Source organism: Camellia sinensis, chromosome 3 (genome assembly GCF_055761805.1).
Source record: "Camellia sinensis isolate YWXY chromosome 3, ASM5576180v1, whole genome shotgun sequence".
Taxonomy (NCBI): Eukaryota; Viridiplantae; Streptophyta; class Magnoliopsida; order Ericales; family Theaceae; genus Camellia; species Camellia sinensis.
The window spans coordinates 195,192,318-195,213,493 of record NC_138963.1 but is presented as its reverse complement, the minus strand read 5'-3'; the positions used below and the strand labels follow the sequence as shown (position 1 = coordinate 195,213,493).

Here is a 21,176-nt window from a genome sequence, read left to right as displayed (position 1 = left end):
TCAACAATTTAAGCCATAACTTGGCTCTAAACTCCAACAATCCTCTAAACCATGCAAGAACCAACCCAAAATATGAACAAGAAGGTAAATTCTCTATCCTAAGTCTCTAATTTCATATGTAGAAGCTCAATATACGAGGAATCCTTCAATCTCCTAAGCCTCCAAGCCAATTTTTGGTTGAAATCAATCTATCTCCTATCCCTCTCTCTCTAGTCGATTTGGTATAAGGAAAGGGGCTGAGAATAAAGTGTCAAAAGCTCCTAATCAAGTCCTAAATATTGATGTAGAGAAAGGCCACTCAATGGCAACTAGGTAAATAAAGCCAATTTATGTAATTTAACATTATTAAATCTAATTTAATCATACCAAATCACATTTCAATTAAATATACCATAAAATTACATAAATTCTATCTAGCATAAAACATTACTCGATTTCAGATTCGGCCACCGATAAGGCCTTCAATTTACAGTTTAAAGCGCAAAACATGAACAGATCATGCAACAGTCAACAGATAGAAATGCACATAAGCTATACACTCAATCAATCAGTTCAGGATTTCAGTCAATCAGTCATTTAACATGCTTAATCATAGATTAGCACTAATCAGTGGTGAGGGTTGTCACAACTGGGCTTTCGTTCACGCTCATTCATGTGTCTGTAGGTGAGCCAAGGGAGGTCCAAACACAGCCTCAGTGAAGTTTGTGTGAAACAATCAAGGTTTTAAAGAGTCAGCCCAAACGTCTCGCGCACGAGACTTGTCTTCGCCACTTTTTTCTTTTTGTTATGGTTTTGTTATATTGGCGAAAACATTGGATCACTTTTGTATATAAACCTTGGGTTTGACCGACTTAGACTTAATGATCCTGTATGTATAGAACTTTGTGTTATTACCTATTTTGGCGTGGGTTATTAACATGTACGTATATGATTTGTTATGATGTGCCTTGTAAGCACAGCTCTATAGACAATTTGTAAGTTTGTTTCCGTTTGGCCCTTTTACTCTGATGAGTTATGTTTAGTTTAGTTTGAGGCCGTAGGTAATTCCTTGATTACTGGCCGGTTATGTCCTTAACCCATAAGGGCAGGTTCGGGTCATGACAGACTGTATAGACCTTGGTGCTGACGGTGGCTTTGATTTTTACATTCTTATACATTTTTGGGAGAACATCGAAGAAGTAGTACCTGAAGAAGAACAATCTTAAAAAGAGTCATCCAGTTCGGAGGCTACCATTTCAGGCATTATGCCTCCAAAGAATTTTTTAGAGATTGCTGCTGCCAGAAAGTGCCTAAGGGCTGGTGAGTCTGCCTCAGTGTCATGACCCAAACCCGCCCCCTATAGGTTTAACATCGTAATCGGCCATTAACCCTTGGTTTACCGAAGGCCTCTGAACAGAATAACGTATATTTAGGGGCTACAGAAGTAATTATATAAAACATACATAGTCTACTAAGCTGTGCAGACATACATTAAACATATAATAGTTTAAACTTATGTGATGTCAAACTGCCATACACATAGTATCATAAGGGATTTCGCCCAATGCACAGGTAGAAAAACCAAACGAAAACAAAAGAGCATTTTCATCAGGATCACAAAACTTGACTTCTCAAAAAGGAACCTCCTCGGGAGACACGGCGACTGGCTGACCCAAAAACTCGCCAAGCAGCAGCTTAGGCTTGGTCACATACTTGCTCACCTACATACATAATATAAACAGTGAACGAAAGCCCAGTGAAAAATAATAGAGTAAAGAGTTTTAATGAATGATGTCCATAACATATTCATAAATCAGAGTTCATATCAGAAACAGATTCATATTCATATTCTTGTTCAAGTCAATTGCAAAAATTAGAATTTATACTTAATCTTACATCCATTAGCGCTGACAGATCACATACCGAACATCGACAATCATACTTGTCAGTTCCATAGAGGAACTTCCGGTCAGGTACGGATAACTTGTCAGTTCCATAAAGGAACTTCCAGCTGGGTACAGATAACTTGTCAATTCCATAAAGGAACCTCCAGACCGGGTACGGATAACTTGTCAGTTTCATAAAGGAACCTCTGATTAGGTACAAATAACTTGTTAATTCTATAAAAGAACCTCCAGACTGAGAACAGATAACTTGCTTGAGCCCCAAATACTTGTCAAAAATTAGACAATCATTCATTGTACAGAATATAACATTTCATAGAAAAAATCTTATTTCATCATACAGAAAATAATTAAAGTTGAATTTAGCTTTATTAAGTTATTATTCATAGTTGGCTCTAAGCAACAAACGTAGTAGGCAAACCAAATATCTTGTGGCACGTGACCTACACAGATACAAAACAAATACGTACTGAATTACATACCTGGAATCCTTAACTTAGTTCTTTCTTATCTTGGTGTGTTTCTACTTCTTATCCTTATTATTATGCCTTAATCTTGGCCTAGAAATGCCTAGGATGCAATAAAGGTGCTAAAATGCGCTTGGAAACACTTAATAAAAATTGCTAGAAAATAGGGGTCTCATTTAAGCATAACTTCCTTCACTCGAGCAGACATGCAAAATATGAGTGGTCGCTCAAGCGCAACTTCTATCGCTCAAGCGGTTTGTAAACTCTGCAAAAGTATTGGTTAGGTGAATTCTCCAGTCGACGGCTACTCGACGATCACTCAAGCGTGAGACTGAGGTCTTCGCTCAAGCACAACTCTTATCGCTCGAGCGGTCTGCAAAAACATAAAATTCTGGGTGCTTGCATTTCACGCTCGAGCAAACTTTTGGTCACTCGAACGGAAGTGCAAGATCACAGAGTGGTCGCTCAAGCGGAGAGATCGAATTCTGGAATTTTCAGATTCACCTCTAAACTGCAAAACTCAACTTCAAAGCTACAATTTACATCCTTTTGGGCCCAAAACTTAAGAAAACATATGTAAACTTGGAAAACATCATGAATTCAAAACCATTTCGTAAAATCAAGGCCCAAAAGCTTGCCAATTGTGCAAAACAACACTTAATTCTTTGAAAACATAACATATAAGCTTTACCTTGACTTCAAAGTTTCCAAAACATGATCAAATGAGGTGTCTAACTCAAAAACATGTTGAATTCTTAGAACAAGGCCAAAATGAGGACATGCAAAGGAAATTCTTTGAATTCATCTACAAAATCATGAGAATTATACATGCATGCAAGATATGACTCAATTTCATTAATTCTAACTCTATCCTTGTATCATCCAACTTAATTCTCTAGAGTTCATGTCCTACACATCGTAATTGTGCAATCTAAGGGTTGAATTTTTACCTAGGCTTGTCAATGTGAGAGCTAGAAGCTTGATTCTTGTGTTTCTAAGTTCAATTCCTTCAATTTCTATCAAATTCCTCCCAATCTCAATTGTTGATATCAAACTCTCACTCTTGGTCTCTTTCTCCCTGTCTCTCACATTGTATAGGCTCAAAATGATGAGTAGAAAGTGACTCAAAGCGGTGTATAAGGCTTTTATAGGCTTGGTTAAGGAAATTAATTAATTCCACTAATCAACTGAGTATTAATTATTCTAATTATTTCGCTCCGAATCGAATTTCAATTAATCCTACCACAATGTTCTAAAAATTTTAGCTAACACATATATCAAGTCAATTTCGTGATCAATTCGCAGAACAAAACAGAAATAGAAACAGAAATAGATATTCCTACCGTAGACAGATATAAACACAAATAATTCAATGCACATGTAATTAAATCATAATTTCATCTTAATTACTTATTAGGTATAGTTAAGCATGGATTAACGTTAATCATGAATTGAGGTTATTACAGTCTTCCCCCTTAAAGAGTTTGGTCCTCCAAACTCGAATTACCATCATTTTGGAAGAATATCATATCCAAAGGAAACAATTCAGGGTATCTCCTCATCATATCTTCCTCCATTCCCAAGTTGCATAGGTCTCTCCATGGTTTTGTCAATTAAGTTTTACCAACGGTATATCTTTGTTTCTCAATCTTTTGATCTGGCGGTTCACAATTTGAATTAGTTTTTCCTCATAGGTGTAGTCATCTTTCAAAAGCACATGTATTGGTTCAATGACATGTAACGGATCTCGTAGATAGTCTCGAAGCATGGAGATGTGGAAAACATTATGCATATGTTCCATGATCAGCGATAAGGCTACCCGATACGTCACTAGGTTAATCTTCTCAAGGATTTCGTATGGTCTAACATATCTCTTTGCCAATTTGCCTTTCACTCCAAATCGCGTTTGGCCTTTCATCAGAGTTACTTTGATAAACACGTGATCCCCGACTTCATATTCTCTATCTCTTCTTCGGACATCCGCATAACTCTTTTGGCGACTTTGTACAGTTTTCAATCTTTGTTGAATCAATTTCATATTTTCTGTTGTTTCTTGCACAAGTTTCGGTCCCAATAAAGATTTGTCACATACTTTAGCCCAACAGACTAGAGAACGACATTTCCTACCGTATAAAGCTTCATACGGGGCCATACCGATACTCGAATGGTAGCTATTATTATACACAAATTTGGCCAATGGTAAGTAGGTCTTTCAATTGCCTTGAAAGTCTAACATACACATCCGTAACATGTCCTCCAATGTTTGAATAGTCTGTTCAAATTGGCCATCTGATTGTGGGTGATAAGCACTACTCAATCGAAGTTCAGTCCCTAGAGCCTGTTGCAAACTCTGCCAAAATCTTGACGTGAACTTCGAATCTCTGTTAAATACAATGGATATGGTACACCATACAATATCATAATCTTATTCATATAAATGTTAGCCAGCTTGTCCGTATTATAAATAGTTTTAACAGGTAGAAAATGAGCAGATTTCGTCAAATGGTCAACTATGATCCAGATAGAATCTATACCTCGAGAAGAGTGAGGCAATCCCACAATGAAGTTCATGGTAATGTGCTCCAATTTCCATTCCGGTATTGGAAGCGGCTGTAGCAAACCAGTGGGTCGTTGATGTTCGGCTTTAACTTGTTGGCAGTGAAAATATCCAGCCAAGTCAATTTCATGATCAAATGCTGATAAGGCCTTCAATTCACAGAACAAAATAGAAATAGAAACAGATATTTCTACTACAGACAGATATAAACACAAATAATGCAATGCACATGTAATTAACTCAGAATTTTGTCTTAATTACTTATTAGGTATAGTTAAGCATAGATTAACGTTAATCATGAGTCGGGGTTATTACACTCAGCCTTCCAAGCTGTTTCTGATTTTACTGCCACTAATCTGCCCCGTGGTCGCTAATCATGGTAATGGATATTTTTCTGCCCTCTTTTGTCGTGGCCTCTACTGAAAATGTTCATCCTCATCCATCCAGTCAGAGGTCAAGCATATGTCTTTCTGACCAAGTGATATTGGTTCGTAAAAAGATCTGATCAGATTCTTTTGTTGCTATCGATGTTATTATCTCTTTTGTAGCCTCTGTTTCGGAAACAGTGGCCGCAGGTTCGTCGATCATCTTTATACCTACCCTAAAGGATTGCTCGATAATGAACGCTGATACAACTATAGGCAGTGCCAAAGTTACATCCGCCATTATACGCAACTCTATCTTTCATACGGATGTTGCTCGGCAAGCCAAACAATCTGACGTGGCCGTTTTCTCGCAGGCCTTACACTTCTCCCTAGTGGTAAATAGTTTTGTCATTATTCTCATTGCTCTTTGGTATTTGTGGATTTCCTTTTGCTTTATATCTCTCCTCCTGTTGTTTTTGCAGGGTCTGTTTTCTACTTATGAGGCTATGGCTTATCATGATAGAATGATTAAGGCAACCGACAAGCTGAAGACTTCTAGGGATAGGCAAAATGAGAGAGTAAATGAGCTGGAGCTTTGGCTGGTAGCATCTGAAGGTAAGACAGCTGAGGTTGAGAAGAAACTTCATACAATGGATTTTGTGCTGAAGTCTTCGTCACAGGAGATTATTGCTTTGAAGGAGGAGAAAAAGTAACTTTTTGTTGCTCTTTCTGCTTCGAAGACAAGTCTTTCGAATGGGGTGAATGCTACCAAGGAGGAGGGATGTAATGAAGCCACTGCCATCTATGAAGTGTGGTTCGCCAAGTTGGAGAACATACTGTTTGAAAACGAATGGATGTCTGTAATTCTTTTGGTGGTTGGTTGTTGGTGATAAAGCGTGAGATGAACGCTTGCTGCAATTGCTTCCAGTCACTGACTGATCAGACTTCTAGTTTATAATACCATAAAAGTGCCATCTCACCTACGCTTGAGGAGAACATTCAGTACATGATTGGATCATTATTGCTTCACAATGTCATGGCTTGAGTATAATGCTGAATGTGGCTAGTCGGATTTCTTTTGCCATCATATAGGTTAAACTTTGGTGAGGTGAACCTCTCGGTGGGTTGACACTATCTATTACTCGGGAGAATAGCGAAGCTAGTTCTTATGTGAAGAGCTTTCTTCGAACGGGCTTAGAATTTCCCCATGTTCATCCATCAAGCCAACTTCTCAAGTCATTCTTCTGGTAATCCTTGGAGTCCTCTCTTCAGGTGACCTAGCGCTTTCTCTGTGTCCGATCAAGGTGGCTGCTAGCTGTTTGGCTGGCCGTTCCCTGAGGACCGGTCTTCCTGTGAATCTCGGTAGTCTTTATTTGGGTGTTGGGTTTACTTTAGGCCAAGCATAGTTCTTCTTTGAGGGCTTCGACTTGTGCCACCAACTGATCTATGAGTTGAGCTCGTTGATCTTCATTATCTGGCGAGGGGATTATTTTTTCTAAGTCTTCGGGTGCCACTTTGGAATTATGGCCGAAGTTTAGACTCGCCATATTTTCGATTGGTGTGTTTTGATGATCGCTTAGTATTTCTTCTAGAGAATGATAGGTTATCTTCTCATCCTTTCCACAGAAGGCGTCAATTGTGAAAGATAAAAATCTTCTCCACAAGGAAAGCGAGATGAAGTGCTCATTTATTTACTTTACAAAGAGAAACCAATTCATTAGTGATCACTCCCGATCAGAGATGGTCGGGAGGATCCTTCGACGGTCAAGTTAGAATGATATCCTGTCATATGGTCTTTTGTTAAAAAGAAAGACTTGTCTTCTTTTTTGTTACCTCTGCTGTTTTTACTTATTCCTCTTTTTATAATGTTTTTGTCTTGGGCTTCGGTCATTGGATTAGTATCTAAGGGCTCTACTTGCTACCAGACTTTAGTCAAGCAAGTGGCCAGGTTGTTTTGATCCTTTACTGTTGGATCATCTTGTTGTGTGTGGCTTAGATTATGTCAGGCGTTAGTGGCCAACTTGTCGATTGCTCCCTCCGTCCGATTAAGTTCATTATATGGCTGTGTCGTTTAGGTATGCTGAACCTATGCCCCTATCTCTTACAATTGTGGTCCTCACCGTTGATTATGAATGGATCTAAAGGCATCCTTGCATTCTGTAGATCTCTTTCTAGAAGGCGATTTTTATTCAAGCTTTGGTCACTTGGCACTGTCTCTTCATCTAATGGACCTATCGATAACATGGTCTTTTCTCTTGATTCGTCCTACTTGGTTGGACTTGGGCTTTGGGCTAATGTTTTTGCGTTTGAGTTTCAGATAAATATTTTTACTCTTCCACAACCACTAGTCATACTAAAAAAAGATTAAACTAGTTCATACATGTTCATCACAAGAAATAAGATGGGACATGATTAAATTGATTTAGGGAAGAGTGGTGAGAAATAATCTTGGATCACCTTGTTTGATTAATGCTGGTTAAATTTTTTATAAGAATTTTTTATCCTTATATCATAAGATTTTGAATATGCGGGAACAATTAAAGCAAGATTATTGATTTATTAGGTAGTGTTTGGTTTAGCTTTAGAATCATAATTTAATAATGGAATTGTATTTTGAGTTTGTGAGTTGTTAAATCATGATTTGAAAAGAGAAAATTTGTATGATTATGAGTTTTGAAAAGAGTTTTGAATTTTTGAAATGAAAAAAATTGTTTAGTTATGAATTTTGAAAACTTAATTTAAAAACTTATAACTCTTAACTAAACACACAATTCAAAACTTTATTGAAAATTCTATTCAAACCTCATAACCAAACTCTTTTTAAAATTTAATTCAAAAAAATAATTATTGAAAAAAATAATTTTTTTATTTAAAATATTAAAAAATATATATATATATATATATATTATTTTTTGTTTAAAAAAATATTTAGCTAGTGCTTTAAAATTACTTTTGATTATATATTTGGTTGGAATTTTTTTTAATTATTTTGTTTAAGAACAGCCTAAAAACAATAATTTTTTATATTTAAAAAATATTTAAAATAAATATAAATTTTTTGTTTTCAAATAACAAGTTACAATTGTAAAAAAAAAAAAACTGTTCTAGTCAACCAACCAGACGTCTAGAGGATGTCCGAACGGACGACCGAGAAGACCTAATCCGCAAATTCAAAATTTAAAAACTCTACTCTGCTAAACATGCATTGGAATGTGTATTCAAATGTGACTTTTGAATCAAATTTTAAAAATTTAAATCAAATATAGAATTCAAATATAAAGGTAAAATTATGCTTTGAAACTTAAACCAAACTGTTTTCCCTAGAGCATTCATCAGATACACAAATTAATCTTTGCATAAAGCTTAATGAAAAAATTATTCTGATGGAACATTTCCGAATGGTCAAATTATGTCTTAAAAATAAAATATTTAATTTAAAAATATATTTTCAGTTCATTTTAATACAAATATATTTATAAAAATCATTAAAAAAAATAGAATTTGATCTTTATAACAAAATAAATTCTGAAATTTTAATTTTATCAATTTAAATCATAATATTTTCATTTATTTTTAATTTAAATCATGTGTCTATTTTGTTAAGTAAAGTTGATAAAAAAAATATTTTAGACATTTTATATAAATCTATATTGAATTTAATGACTAAAATATAATTTTTTGTGTTGGTTTTACTTAATGAAATTAAATAAATATTTTAAATTAAAAATAAATAAAAAATTATAATTTAAATTGACAAAGCAAAGAACTTAAATTATTTTATTGTAGAAATCAAATCTTAATTTTTTAAAAAATAAAATTTTCAATATAATTATTAATGTCCAATTAACTTTTTTTCATTTTATTTTATGAATTATGCGAATTCATGCCAATAAACCAATCAAATCAATTTCAGGAAATCCAGAATAAACCGGCCATCCAATTAGCGGACTTCATAAATATCTGGCTGTCTGATGAGAGGTTATTGGTTAGTGCTGAATACCGTGCCTCTGGCCGTCTTTAATGGTGTATCAAATTATATACTTATCAGATTTAAAATTTGATAAAAATTTTTTTTTTTTTTTCTAATAGTTTCATCAAATTGATATTAAATTGAAAATTGAACAAAAATTTTACCAAATTGAGAATGGTCTGGGTCTTTCATCAAAACACTATTTATTACCGTTGTATTTTCACTACCGAATAACCCACCAGATGACCCACCGAATGACCAATTTTGAGCAAAATTTTGTACAAATTTTACACTGGGATCCACCCCCGGATGACCCTTAAGCTTGAAAATTCAATTACAGAATTGTACAGATTTTGCTCTTTCCGGTCGACCAGCCAGTTGACCGGCCGTCATCCCCCGGATGTCTGGTACGTTTTGATGAAAGTTACAGTATACCATTGGAGTGATTAATATCAGATTGAGCCAAATGCCTTTTTTTTACTCAAATTTAGGCCTTGTTTGAGAACCCTCCCTTTTAGTCAAAAAGTCAAAAAGTTACTAAATTAGCAAAAAAACCAACAACCCATACCAAAAAGTCAAAGATTCTCTTTTATCTCTACTTTTTGCACATCTTTTCGTAAAAAGTCAAAAAGTTATCCCAAACGTACTATTTTTTAGCTCATATTTTAGTCAAATAATTAAAAAATTACTAAATTAATCTGTTCCCAAACGAGACCTTAGTAAAAATTTTGTTCAACCGATGGAGATGCTCTCACTTCTCTTCTGCTGGTTAAAATTCATGACTGTGGGTTTGGTGTGAGTTTCTAATTAACTTTTCATCTTTATATTTGAATATTATGTATGGTTTTACTTTTTAAATTATGATTTTAAATTAATTTTAAAACATATTTTTGCAAACATGTTTGATAAATTAGATAATTTTTGAATTTTTGGTTGATTCAGTAATCCCCTGACATCCTCTGGATGTCCGGCTAATTGACCGGAACAGTACTTTTTCTTTTCCTTCTTTTTTTCTTTTTTTTTTTTGCAATTACCAATCACCACCTGTTATTTAAACAAAAATTATATTTTTTTGATATTTTTTAAATATAAAAATTATTTTTTAGACCAAAATGACAAATTATTTTTTTGAATTGAATTTTAAAAAGAGTTTGGTTATGAGTTTTGAATAGAATTTTCAATAGAGTTTTGAGTTGTGAGTTTGGTTATGAGTTATAAGGTTTTCAATTAAGTTTTAAAAACTCTTTTCAAAACTCATAACCAAACAATTTTTCTCAATTCATATGTCACATCAAAAATTCAAAACTCATAACCAAACAATTTTTCTCAATTCATATGTCACACCAAAAATTTAAAACTCATAACCAAACAAATTTTCTATTTTCAAATCATAATTCAAAAACTCACAACTCAAAATACAATTATATTAGTAAATCATAATTTTAAAATTTTACCAAACGCTACCTATAATTTTGTATTAAGTAATTTGAAAATATAAAAAGACATAAGAATTTATGATTAATTAAAAATATAGTAACATAATACTTTTGAACCAACCAATAATTTTTCTTGTCTATATATATATTTTTAATTTTTTTCTAAATCCTTTGACGTGTTGTTACAACACATATTTGGTTTGAGTTTTTGGATTAAATTTTTTAAAAATTGAGTTTTTTGATTTTTTGTATTTTTTTGTTTTTAATGAATATTTTTAAAATTTTAAACATTTTTTTTTTACTTTTTTAGATGTACCTTACTTAAATATATCTAAAAAGTAAAAAATTTGTGAAAAAATATTTTAAAAAATTAATAAATACATAAAAATACAAAAAAGTATTGAATTTTCGTATTTTTTTTGTATTTTTGGTATATCTTAAAAGTAAAAAAAATTGGTTAAAATATTAAAAAAATTCAACAAAAATAAAAAAATATGAAAAATAAAAAAATAGAATTTTTTGAAAAATATTTTTAAAAAAATGAAACCGACCAAGTCATGGAAAGTTATTGGTTAGTGTTAATGTCTCATTATAGAAATGTAATACATCGTAATGATTTAATTAATAATAATCAAATTAAAATATCACTTTAACTTATCTCAGAAATAAGGAGTTGTTTGAGGTGTCCTAAATAAGTGTACTTTTTATTTTTTTAGACTAAAAAGTTGAGGTTGAAAATATGAATGTTTGGGTTAACTTTTTGACTTTTTATAGAAAAATATGTATTAAAAAATTGTATAAATTAATGTGTATAGAAAAATTAATATTGAGAGTTGTGCAACCGTAATTGTTGACTTTTGATGAATAGTGATAACTTTTTTAACTTTTTGAGTAATTTTTTGACTTTTTGACTTTTTTGAGACTTTCCAAACTTGGCCTAAATAATGGGCGTGTTTAGTTTATGTTTTAAGATAATTTTTTTTAAAAAAATTTAGAGACAGAGTTTAGAATTTTTTTTAAAAATTGTTTGATTGTATATTTTGAAAATAGTTTTAGAATTTGAGAGTTTGAAATGATTTGATATTTTGTTATAGTTGAATAGATGTATATGAGAAAAAAAAAGATTGAAAAGGAGAGAGAAGAGAAAAAAGTAATTAATTAATATGTAGAACAAAAAAATTAATTAATTTTTTTTAAAACATTTAAACTAAACAAAATTTTAAATAAAAAATTTATATCTTGAGATATAAATCAAACGACTCTAATAATTTTTTCATTGTCATTAGCCCTGTTTAGTAAGACTTATTTCCAGTTTATTTCAGTTTTTAGCTTAATTTAAGCTATTTTGATTTGTTTGGTTTAGTTGAACAATACACCTTATAGTTTTTTGTAAGTCAAAAATTCATTGAGTGGGGGAAGAGAAACTTAATTTATAAGTCAAAAATCAATTTATGTTTACAGCTATAAGTTATAAACTGTTAAGTTATAAGTTATAGGCCCTGTTTGGCAGAGCTGTGGGAAAGTACTTATAGTTTATCCCTTAACCGCTTATAACTTATAATTATGAACATAAGTTGATTTCTGACTTATAAATTAAGTATCTCCTATCCCACTCAAAGAATAAACTGATTTATGACTTATAAAAAGTTATAAATTATATTATTAAGTTAAATTAAACATATCAAAATAATTTAAATTAAACGGACTGGTGGTTGAGTTTCGCCACTACAGTACGAAACCACACTCTGATAGTCTCTCTTTAACCCCTACATATTTTGCCCTTCCTTCCATCCATCCATCCATCCATCCATCCATCAATTACTTTCCCCCTATTCCATTCCCATATCCCATATCCCATATCCGTAATTACCTCCACAAAAGAGGGCATTTTATCCTCCAACACTCTCCAACACCTGACGCCGCACTGCAACTCATCAACACCGCCACCCCCAACAGTCCGTTATAGAGAGAGAAAATAAGGGAGAATCAAATTCATCAAATTTCATGCTCTGTTAAATCGATTGATTCTCGATCATCGGGATGGCGGTTCCGGAAGCCGATCGCCGCCGTACTAGGGATCGGCCGGCGGTGGTGCCGCCTGTTCGACCGAGAGTGCCTCTGAGGAAGGTGTTCAGAGTAGCCTCAGTGGCTTGCGGAATACAGTTCGGATGGGCTCTACAGCTCTCTCTCTTGACTCCCTACGTTCAGGAGCTAGGGATTCCTCACGCCTTCGCCTCCGTGATATGGCTCTGCGGCCCGATCTCCGGCTTCTTCGTGCAGCCGCTGGTCGGCCACATGAGCGATCGCTGCACCAGCAAGTTCGGCCGCCGGAGGCCCTTCATCGTTGCCGGAGCCGCTTCGATTATCGTCGCCGTTGTCATCATCGGATACGCTGCCGATATTGGATGGTTGTTTGGTGACAGAAATAGAGGCGAAGTTAAGGTGGCTGCGATCTGTGCGTTTGTGGTAGGGTTTTGGTTGCTCGATGTTGCTAATAATGTGACTCAGGGACCTTGCAGAGCTCTGCTTGCCGATCTCACAGGTAAAATCAATATACTTCTTGTTGTTGGTTGAAATTTTGGTTTTATTGTAAATATTCGTTTATTTGGTGCTGAATGAAACCCTAATCAGTGTTTCCAAGGATTGGATTGGAGAGGCTTGCCAAAAACAACTTGTTTAGCTGGTGAACCGGAATAAACCGGGTTCGATTGAACCATACGGTCCTGAAAAATCAAAATTAGCATTTAAAATCAACGCTATCTATATCCATCATTGCTTTACCAGTATCAAAAGTTACGACAGCTTCCATGTCTGTGCTTGTTTGTACCAATCGAAGAAAAAAAAAATTTATAAAAATATCACATATCACATGTGGCATGCATACCCTTACAGGGAGTGCGTACTGTAGAATTTTCCTTGGGAGACACACATGTCATGGTTTAGATACAAGAATAAATTTCACTTTAGTCCTGTGGTATAGATCATGTGCACATGATGTCATTTAGACAACCTTCTTTTTTTTTCTCGATTCAAATTTTTTATTTTTATTTTTTTGATTAAAGATGTCATTTAGATAACCATTTAATCTTCTCTGGGCGCTGCACGTTAACCACACTTACAAATTTATGTACATATCCTCATCTTCTTCTTCTCTTCTGAACTGATCCTTTCGATTTACACTTGGTAGTATATGTTATGTAGATAATTCCTTGTCATTTTGAAAATATAGGCACGTGTAATGCATTTATTGGTAATTTAGATTAAAAAATGTGACATTGCATTTTAGTCTGCAACCCACCGGGGTTGAAAATGGTTATTTTCAAATGATAGGGAGTTATGTGCACATGCCATATATAACAGAGGGAGTAATTGAAATTTGCCCTAGATATGTAAGTCTGAAAATTTTGAATTGAGAAACATAGATAAAATAAATAACTAATTACATAGATGTCACCCTGAGGTATCCGAAAATTATAGGGATCTCCACCGAGTTTTCTAAAATTACGTTATCTTCCTTATTTTATTTGTCAATATACACGAACCTTTCCTCTGTTAAGTTACTGTTAATAATTTTCATAACGTCAACCATTTTTAAGTGTTTTAGTACCAAAATTATCCTTTGCTTGTGATAGGGGGTTCGGGAGTCATTACACATAAATAAATAGATAGTGGGTTGCTTATGATGGTGATGAAGTGGTTGTTATCACACTAAAGAAGGTAATAGTGAGAATCATGACCATCCCGAAGAAAGTAGCGATGGAGGCTTTCATGTATTGTTTACAAACATGTTTAACTACCTTTTTATTTTATTTTATTGCATTTGACTTTTGTTAAAATTTTGAAAATTATGGTTATTATATTAAAGATAAAATCGCAAGTATGTGTGATATGTTAACACCACCAAACAAACTCTAATCGGGGAGTTAGTGTAATTTTAGTGATTACAAGGGTGTTTGTTCTATTTTTAATGTACCAAAGGGCCTTAGTAAGTTATCTTGTTTTTCCTTTTGTTTTTATTATATTTTGTAAGCATTATGTAATTGTGGTATCACTATCGGTAGGTCTTGCAGCCACAACTAGAACTATTGGTTGTGTCACATACCTATAGAATTTTTGTAATTGTGTAATTGCTAGCAAGCATGGTTTTAATTGTAATAGAGATCAAGGGAAAAGTTGCAATTGTAGCTAGCTAAGAAGTGCAAACACTTGTAAGAAGGTATTGTGTCTGTTTCTGACATTGACACTTGTCAAACACTTCCAAATATGTCTTATTCTTTTTTCTACTCGGTACACATTTTTCAACACTTGGGGGGACATATGTATCTTGTAAACACACATGAAACATATTATAAGTTTGAAGAAAATAACTTGGGATTGAATGATAAAAGAAAAGTAATATAGATTTACCCTTATTAATCCTTACTTATTTAGACTTTAGAAATTAGTGTTATGCTTCATTTTTTGTATTATCTTTAAATGAAATATTGATATATATGTCATATAATAAATATAGAAAATTTTATATTTTTGCAAGTGTCTCCCATGTGTAATGTGTAATGTTATGCATTTTTTGAAAATTATCATGTCAACATGTCCATGTTGCGTTTTTATGTCTGCAGTTCTTAGATATCTAGTAAACCATTAACACATTGCCAATGCACATATTTAAACACTAAAGTTTACTACTCAAAAAAATATTTCAGCACTAAATTTAAAACATTTTTAATGTTTATACTGATTATTAACAAATTTTTAGCACTTGAATATATAGTTGTTATAAAAGCATTTTATATCCTTTAATAGTTGGTGAATGGAGACACTACCATTTATTGAGGCATTGACCTCACTACATTTCATACTGAAATTGATAAACCACAACTTAATAAACTTATTTCAAAAAAATATTTCAGCACTAAATTTAAATTTTTTTTAATGTTTATAATGATTATTAGCAAATTTTTAGCACTTGAATATATGGTTGTTATAAAAGCATTTTATATCCTTTTTTAGTTGGTGAATGGAGACACGACCTTTTATTGAGTCATTGACCTCACTACATTTCATACTAAAATTGATTAACCACAATGTAATAAACTTTATCAACTTCCTTTTGGAAGCTTTGTTTTTTATGTAATCTTTAGGGGGAGAGCATAAACAAAGGTTTTTGGGTGGGCTAGAGCAACTTGTCTTCAAGTTGTACGGTAGTTTTTTTAAAGGAAATCATAATAGGGTAGGGCAGGCTCTATTTATTTTATCCTTTACCAAATAGATATTACACTAGAAGATAAGAATGATGCACCTAGCATTGATTTCTTTGTTAGAGAAAATATTATTTAGGTTATATGCAGCTTTTGTGGTTTTCTTTTGAAAAAAACGCCAGCTCCACTCCTTTGCACCAGCACATGCACTTGTCTGTTAAAAAATTTGCAAAGAAAAAATGGATGTTTGCATTCTTGAAACTTTCTTTCATTTTAGGTAACGATCAACGCAGAAATCGAGTGGCAAATGCATATTTTTCACTGTTTATGGCTGTGGGTAATATACTTGGCTATGCTACTGGATCATACAGCGGTTGGTTCAAGATTTTCACATTCACAGTCACCTCTGCATGCGATGCTAACTGTGCCAATCTCAAGTCTGCTTTCTTTCTTGACATTGCTTTCATTGCTATCACTACATATATAAGCATTTCAGCCACCGATGAGCTGCCCCTGAACCATGGGTCCTCCCACTTGCATGAACAAATGCCTGAACAGTCGAGCCATGCTGAAGAAGCTTTCTTCTGGGAACTGTTTGGAACATTTAAATATCTCTCGGGGCCCATTTGGGTTATCTTGCTTGTTACTTCTTTGACTTGGATTGGCTGGTTTCCGTTTCTTCTCTATGATACTGATTGGATGGGTCGAGATATATATGGAGGTGAGCCAAATGAAGGGAAGAATTATAATCTTGGAGTCAGCATGGGCGCATTTGGTCTGATGTTGAATTCAGTGCTTCTTGGTACAACTTCATTGCTCATGGAGATATTGTGCCGGAAATTGGGGTCCGGTGTTGTGTGGGGGATTTCAAACATCATGATGTCTCTGTGCTTTGTATTAATGATCATAATTTCCTACATTGCAAACAATATGGATAAAGTAGGTGATAATCTACCTCCAAATGGTGTTGTAGCTGCTGCAGTAGTAGTTTTTGCTATTCTTGGGATTCCTTTGGCAGTAAGTTGCTCCATTCTCCTTAACAAGATTATTGTGTCATCTTCTGGTCATTTGCTCACAGAATTTAAAGGAAAAATTTCAAAAATTAACTGCCTTCTCTTGTGGAGTTTTAAATACTTTTTACAGTACCAACATTTTCACCTATAAAAGTCTTGTTTAATTCTCAAACTAATTATTGAAAAATCTAAGAGTCCAGAATCTCCAGATATTCATTTTTAACAATTAAACATTCTCAAACTGTTTCAGTTTCTGAACCAATGAGGAGGAGGTCATAGTGAGTTTTGTTTTGTTTTGTTTTTGTTTTTTCAATCGGTAAGAGGGGAATAGGGAAAGGGGAAGTTGCATTGTGTAGCTGTTGTGAGATTTGAACCTAGACATTGGGATTGCCTTGGACTAGAGTGAGGTTGACAGTTCCGATATTTTCATCTAAATATTCTTTCAGTGGTGCTGTGAATTTTGATAGAATTCTGTTTGACCATGTGATTTGTGTTTCCTGAAACAATTCTTTGCAGATCACTTACAGTGTTCCATATGCCTTGATATCTACACGTATTGAGTCTTTAGGACTTGGCCAAGGTGGGTTATTATTGGATGCTTTTACTTTTGTCTTTGCAGATGTGGTGATTAGAGTGCTTATGTTGATGGTTTAATCTATTGCAGGTTTATCAATGGGTGTTCTGAATCTGGCAATTGTGATCCCACAGGTATATTTTACTGTTGCCTTGTTATTTTTTGGTACTGGTAATAAATATCAATCGGTTCCTTTCCTTTTTTATGCACCACAAAATTAAAATGGCATGAGTTGGCAGTCTTACAGAATCTATTTAATAACTAATTGCATGGTGAATCAAATTCATAATTTTGACAATCGTGAATTGAATTGAATTGAATTGAAAATTATAAGATATGATTATAAAAAAATAATGTTGGACAATCATATATATGAAAAAATAAAATAAATTGATTTTGGCGTATGCTATACAATAGTTCTTATATAAGGGCACAATTACACCGTCTAATTGGGAAGACGTTGCCTTCATAGCGAAGCAAATAGATAATTATAATAATTTTCATCTTTTGCCAACCCACCAAAAGCACATTGAAGCAACCTTAACATCATGCTTAGGCAATTGTATAATGACATGTTTTGATTATTTTCCAAAATAATGAGATTCACATGAAGCATGCAATTCAACTGCCCCTAGCTAGAGGACAGTGTCTTTACTGATTATGAGAGATTTTCACGATTGGTTTTCTTTATCCTTGCAATATGTTTAGCTATTGTTTTTATTGGTGCTTCTTGTTTAACCTTTCTACTACCTGTTTTAAATAAGTGAAAGGAGTGGACTTGTCTAATAGAATGTTATGTCAAAAAAGATTTCTCAGAGGAAAAGCCATCTGTAGCATATAATTGAATGTTTGTGTTTTTAGCCATTTAGGTGATGATATTTTGGTTTTTAATCACAGATTGTGGTTTCTCTCGGGAGTGGACCATTGGATCAGCTATTTGGTGGTAGTAACTCACCAGCTTTAGCTGTGGCAGCAGTTGCAGCCTTTGTCGGTGGGCTTATAGCCATCTTGGCTATTCCACGATCCAGGCCTATTAAGTCCAGGGGCCACCAATGAGGTAATTTGTTGTATCAATTTTTTGCAATTTTTTTTTTCTTTGTCAACACGGAGAGTAAAATGTGGACTAGTATCAAGAATTTTGTAAATGGTTTGTGTTATATTGATTTATAATAGTGTCATTCTTTCTGAATTTCCCTTGAGGTTTTTATTTGTTTTGTTTTTCTATGTATTCCATCATTGGAACTACCAATGAGCTGGATACAATCTCCACTTATTGGTTATTAACTTAGTAATGAGAACCCATGTGAAAAAAGCTTTAGTCCATGTGACAGATAAAGGTGTTCATGAAAAGAATTGTTTTATTATGATATTTGTACAACTATAATCCTCAGCATAGGGGAGTTCTTATTTCATTAGGCCTTCAAATCTGTAATGGTTTAAGCTCTTAAATTCAATTTTGAAATCCACATCTGAACTTCATATCTAAATTAGAGCTATTTTTCTTGAATGTTTAGTGCCCAAATATTTTCATTTTAAATCCATAAATCCAAATGCAACCTTAGGATTTTGCAACATGGATGAAGTTGACATCTGAACAAACTACTCTTACTCAACATACATACCAGACATCTTGCCACACAGTTTAAGCACAAAATGGCACTCTTAACTCATAATGCAACAGCAGTGACTGAATGTGATATGAAAGAAGTTGTCTGTGCATTTAGGCCTCGTTTGGCAAGAGGCTATTTTAGCCAATTAGCCAAAAAGTTACTAAATTAGCCAAAAAGCCAACAACCCATACCAAAAAGTCAAAGATTCTCTTTTCTCTCTACTTTTTGCACATCTTTTCATAATTAGCCAAAAAGTCATCCCAAACATACAAGTTTTTTTTACCTACCTTTTTAGCTAAATAGCCAAAAAGTTACTAAATTAGCCTGTTCCCAAATGAGGCCTTAGTGGAGAACAACTTTGATGAGGAACAAACCCATATTGTAGAAAGGTTAGCTCTATGGCTAATCACCATCTAAAAGCAAATAGATTGCACATTCTGGATTACTCTCCAGAATGACTTACCCAGATAAGTTGCTGTTGATGAGTGATTCGGATTTATTCCTCATGAAAAGTATGTGCCTTCCCTTCTGCATTGTTAATTTCCCATCAGCGGTTCAATCCAGGAGTGGACTTGTATAATAACACATTATGTCAAAAGAATATTTCTCAGAGGAAAGACCTTTAGTCATAAATGAATGTTTGTGTATTTAGCCATTTAGATGATTGATGTTTTGGTATCCTCAAACAGGTTATGGTGTCTATCAGAATTGGACCGTTTGGTGTTGGTAAGTCACCAGCTCTAGTGGTGGCAGCAGTTGCAGCCGTTGTCATTGGGCTTATAGCCATTTTGTCTATTCCATGATGCAGGTCTGATAAGTCCAGAGACCACCAATGAGGTAATTTATTGTATCAAATTTTTGCATTATTTACACGGAAAGTAAAATGTGGACAAGTATCAAGAATTTTGTAAGTATATATTGTTCTGTTGATTTATAATAGTGTCAATTCATTTTAAATTTCCCTTACTAAAGGTTTTTGTGTTGTTTTGTTATTCTGTGTGTATTTCATTATTCGAACTACTGCTGAGCTGGATACAATCTTCCTTTACTGGTTATTGACTAAGTAATGGAAACTCGCACATGAAATAATCTAGGGAAAATAACGTAACAGTGGTATTTGGGGCAAAAATTTACAAATCAGTGGGAAGGTTTTTGAAATGACAGCTAAAGTGCAATTTGCAAAGTTTTGTTAGGTTCGTGTTACTTGTGCTTAGAACAAGTGCAATATGTGAACAGCTGCAAATTTTAACTGTGCTGGGTGCAAATGCAAACTGTGTAGGGTTTTGTACACTTGTAACTTGCACCGTGCACATATTACAAACTATGGGTTGGTTTCCACTTATTTGTTTTGCAAGTTCTATTTTAGCTGTAATTCTTAAAACCTTAGCAATGATTTGTAAATATTTGTCCCAAAGACTACTGTCATGTTAATTTCCCAATAATCTTTAGTCCATGTGACGGATAAAGAATTGAGTTCAGTAATAGAGCAGCAACAACATTGTTGTCTATGTGGGATGAAAATGACTCATTTATGGGCATAATATATGTTTTTGTTGCAACTATTGTCGGGCATATGCCAACTTTGAGTTCCTGTATTTGCAGAGCAACAACAACAATAGTGTAGTTTTGTGACATAAATGATGCGTGAATGGGCATGTTAGATGTGTTTATCTCACCTGTCTTCTCATAGATTCCAAGGAATATGCAACAGAGGAAGAGGTTATCGATCGATTGTGGCCTAGTGGCATCACCCCAACATTTCTACAAGGGAGGTTGGGGGTTCAAGACTTGGCATGGTGTTTGGGGTTGTTTGGGGGGGGGGGGGGGGGGGGTTATTAGGAGGGTTATTAGGAGTATTTGATATTAGAAATTGTTTAGCTTAATGTGTTTAGTTTTTCTTTTATTTCATGTATCTTCCAAAATATATTAAATAACTGTGCCTACCAACTAATATGTTGAGAATTTCCATTTTTCCATAGGTAGATATGAAGAAAAATTTGACGCTATGATTATGGAGCCATATTCTAGTGTCCCAGCATTTAGGGGCCGTTGGATAGATGGATTTCAAATAACAGAATTTGATGTTAAATTTTGGATTTCAAA

At 33.8% G+C, this 21,176-nt stretch overlaps 2 protein-coding genes across 4 annotated transcripts; both read left to right on the top strand.

Annotated features, from left to right (window-relative positions):
* Positions 1 to 5,438: 5,438 nt before the first annotated feature.
* Positions 5,439 to 7,140, top strand: LOC114323498 (uncharacterized). The gene is made up of 2 exons (XM_028271113.2): positions 5,439 to 5,667; positions 5,755 to 7,140. The coding sequence occupies exons 1-2, from the start codon at positions 5,527 to 5,529 to the stop codon at positions 5,983 to 5,985; spliced, it is 372 nt and encodes a 123-aa protein (XP_028126914.2). The 5' UTR covers positions 5,439 to 5,526; the 3' UTR covers positions 5,986 to 7,140.
* Positions 7,141 to 12,376: 5,236 nt separating this feature from the next.
* On the top strand, positions 12,377 to 21,176 carry SUT4 (sucrose transporter 4). 3 transcript variants are annotated; one of them, XR_003651180.2, is made up of 7 exons: positions 12,377 to 13,220; positions 16,154 to 16,893; positions 17,406 to 17,469; positions 17,554 to 17,597; positions 18,361 to 18,520; positions 19,763 to 19,910; positions 21,053 to 21,176. XR_003651180.2 is itself a non-coding variant. In XM_028271092.2 (6 exons), exons 1-5 carry the CDS (start codon positions 12,719 to 12,721, stop codon positions 18,517 to 18,519), a joined length of 1,509 nt encoding a protein of 502 aa, XP_028126893.1. In that variant the 5' UTR covers positions 12,377 to 12,718; the 3' UTR covers position 18,520; positions 19,763 to 20,030. The 3 variants fall into 3 exon arrangements, 1 of the variants encoding a protein (XP_028126893.1); XR_003651179.2 differs by having other exon boundaries at positions 20,676 to 21,176; XM_028271092.2 differs by lacking the exon at positions 21,053 to 21,176 and having other exon boundaries at positions 19,763 to 20,030.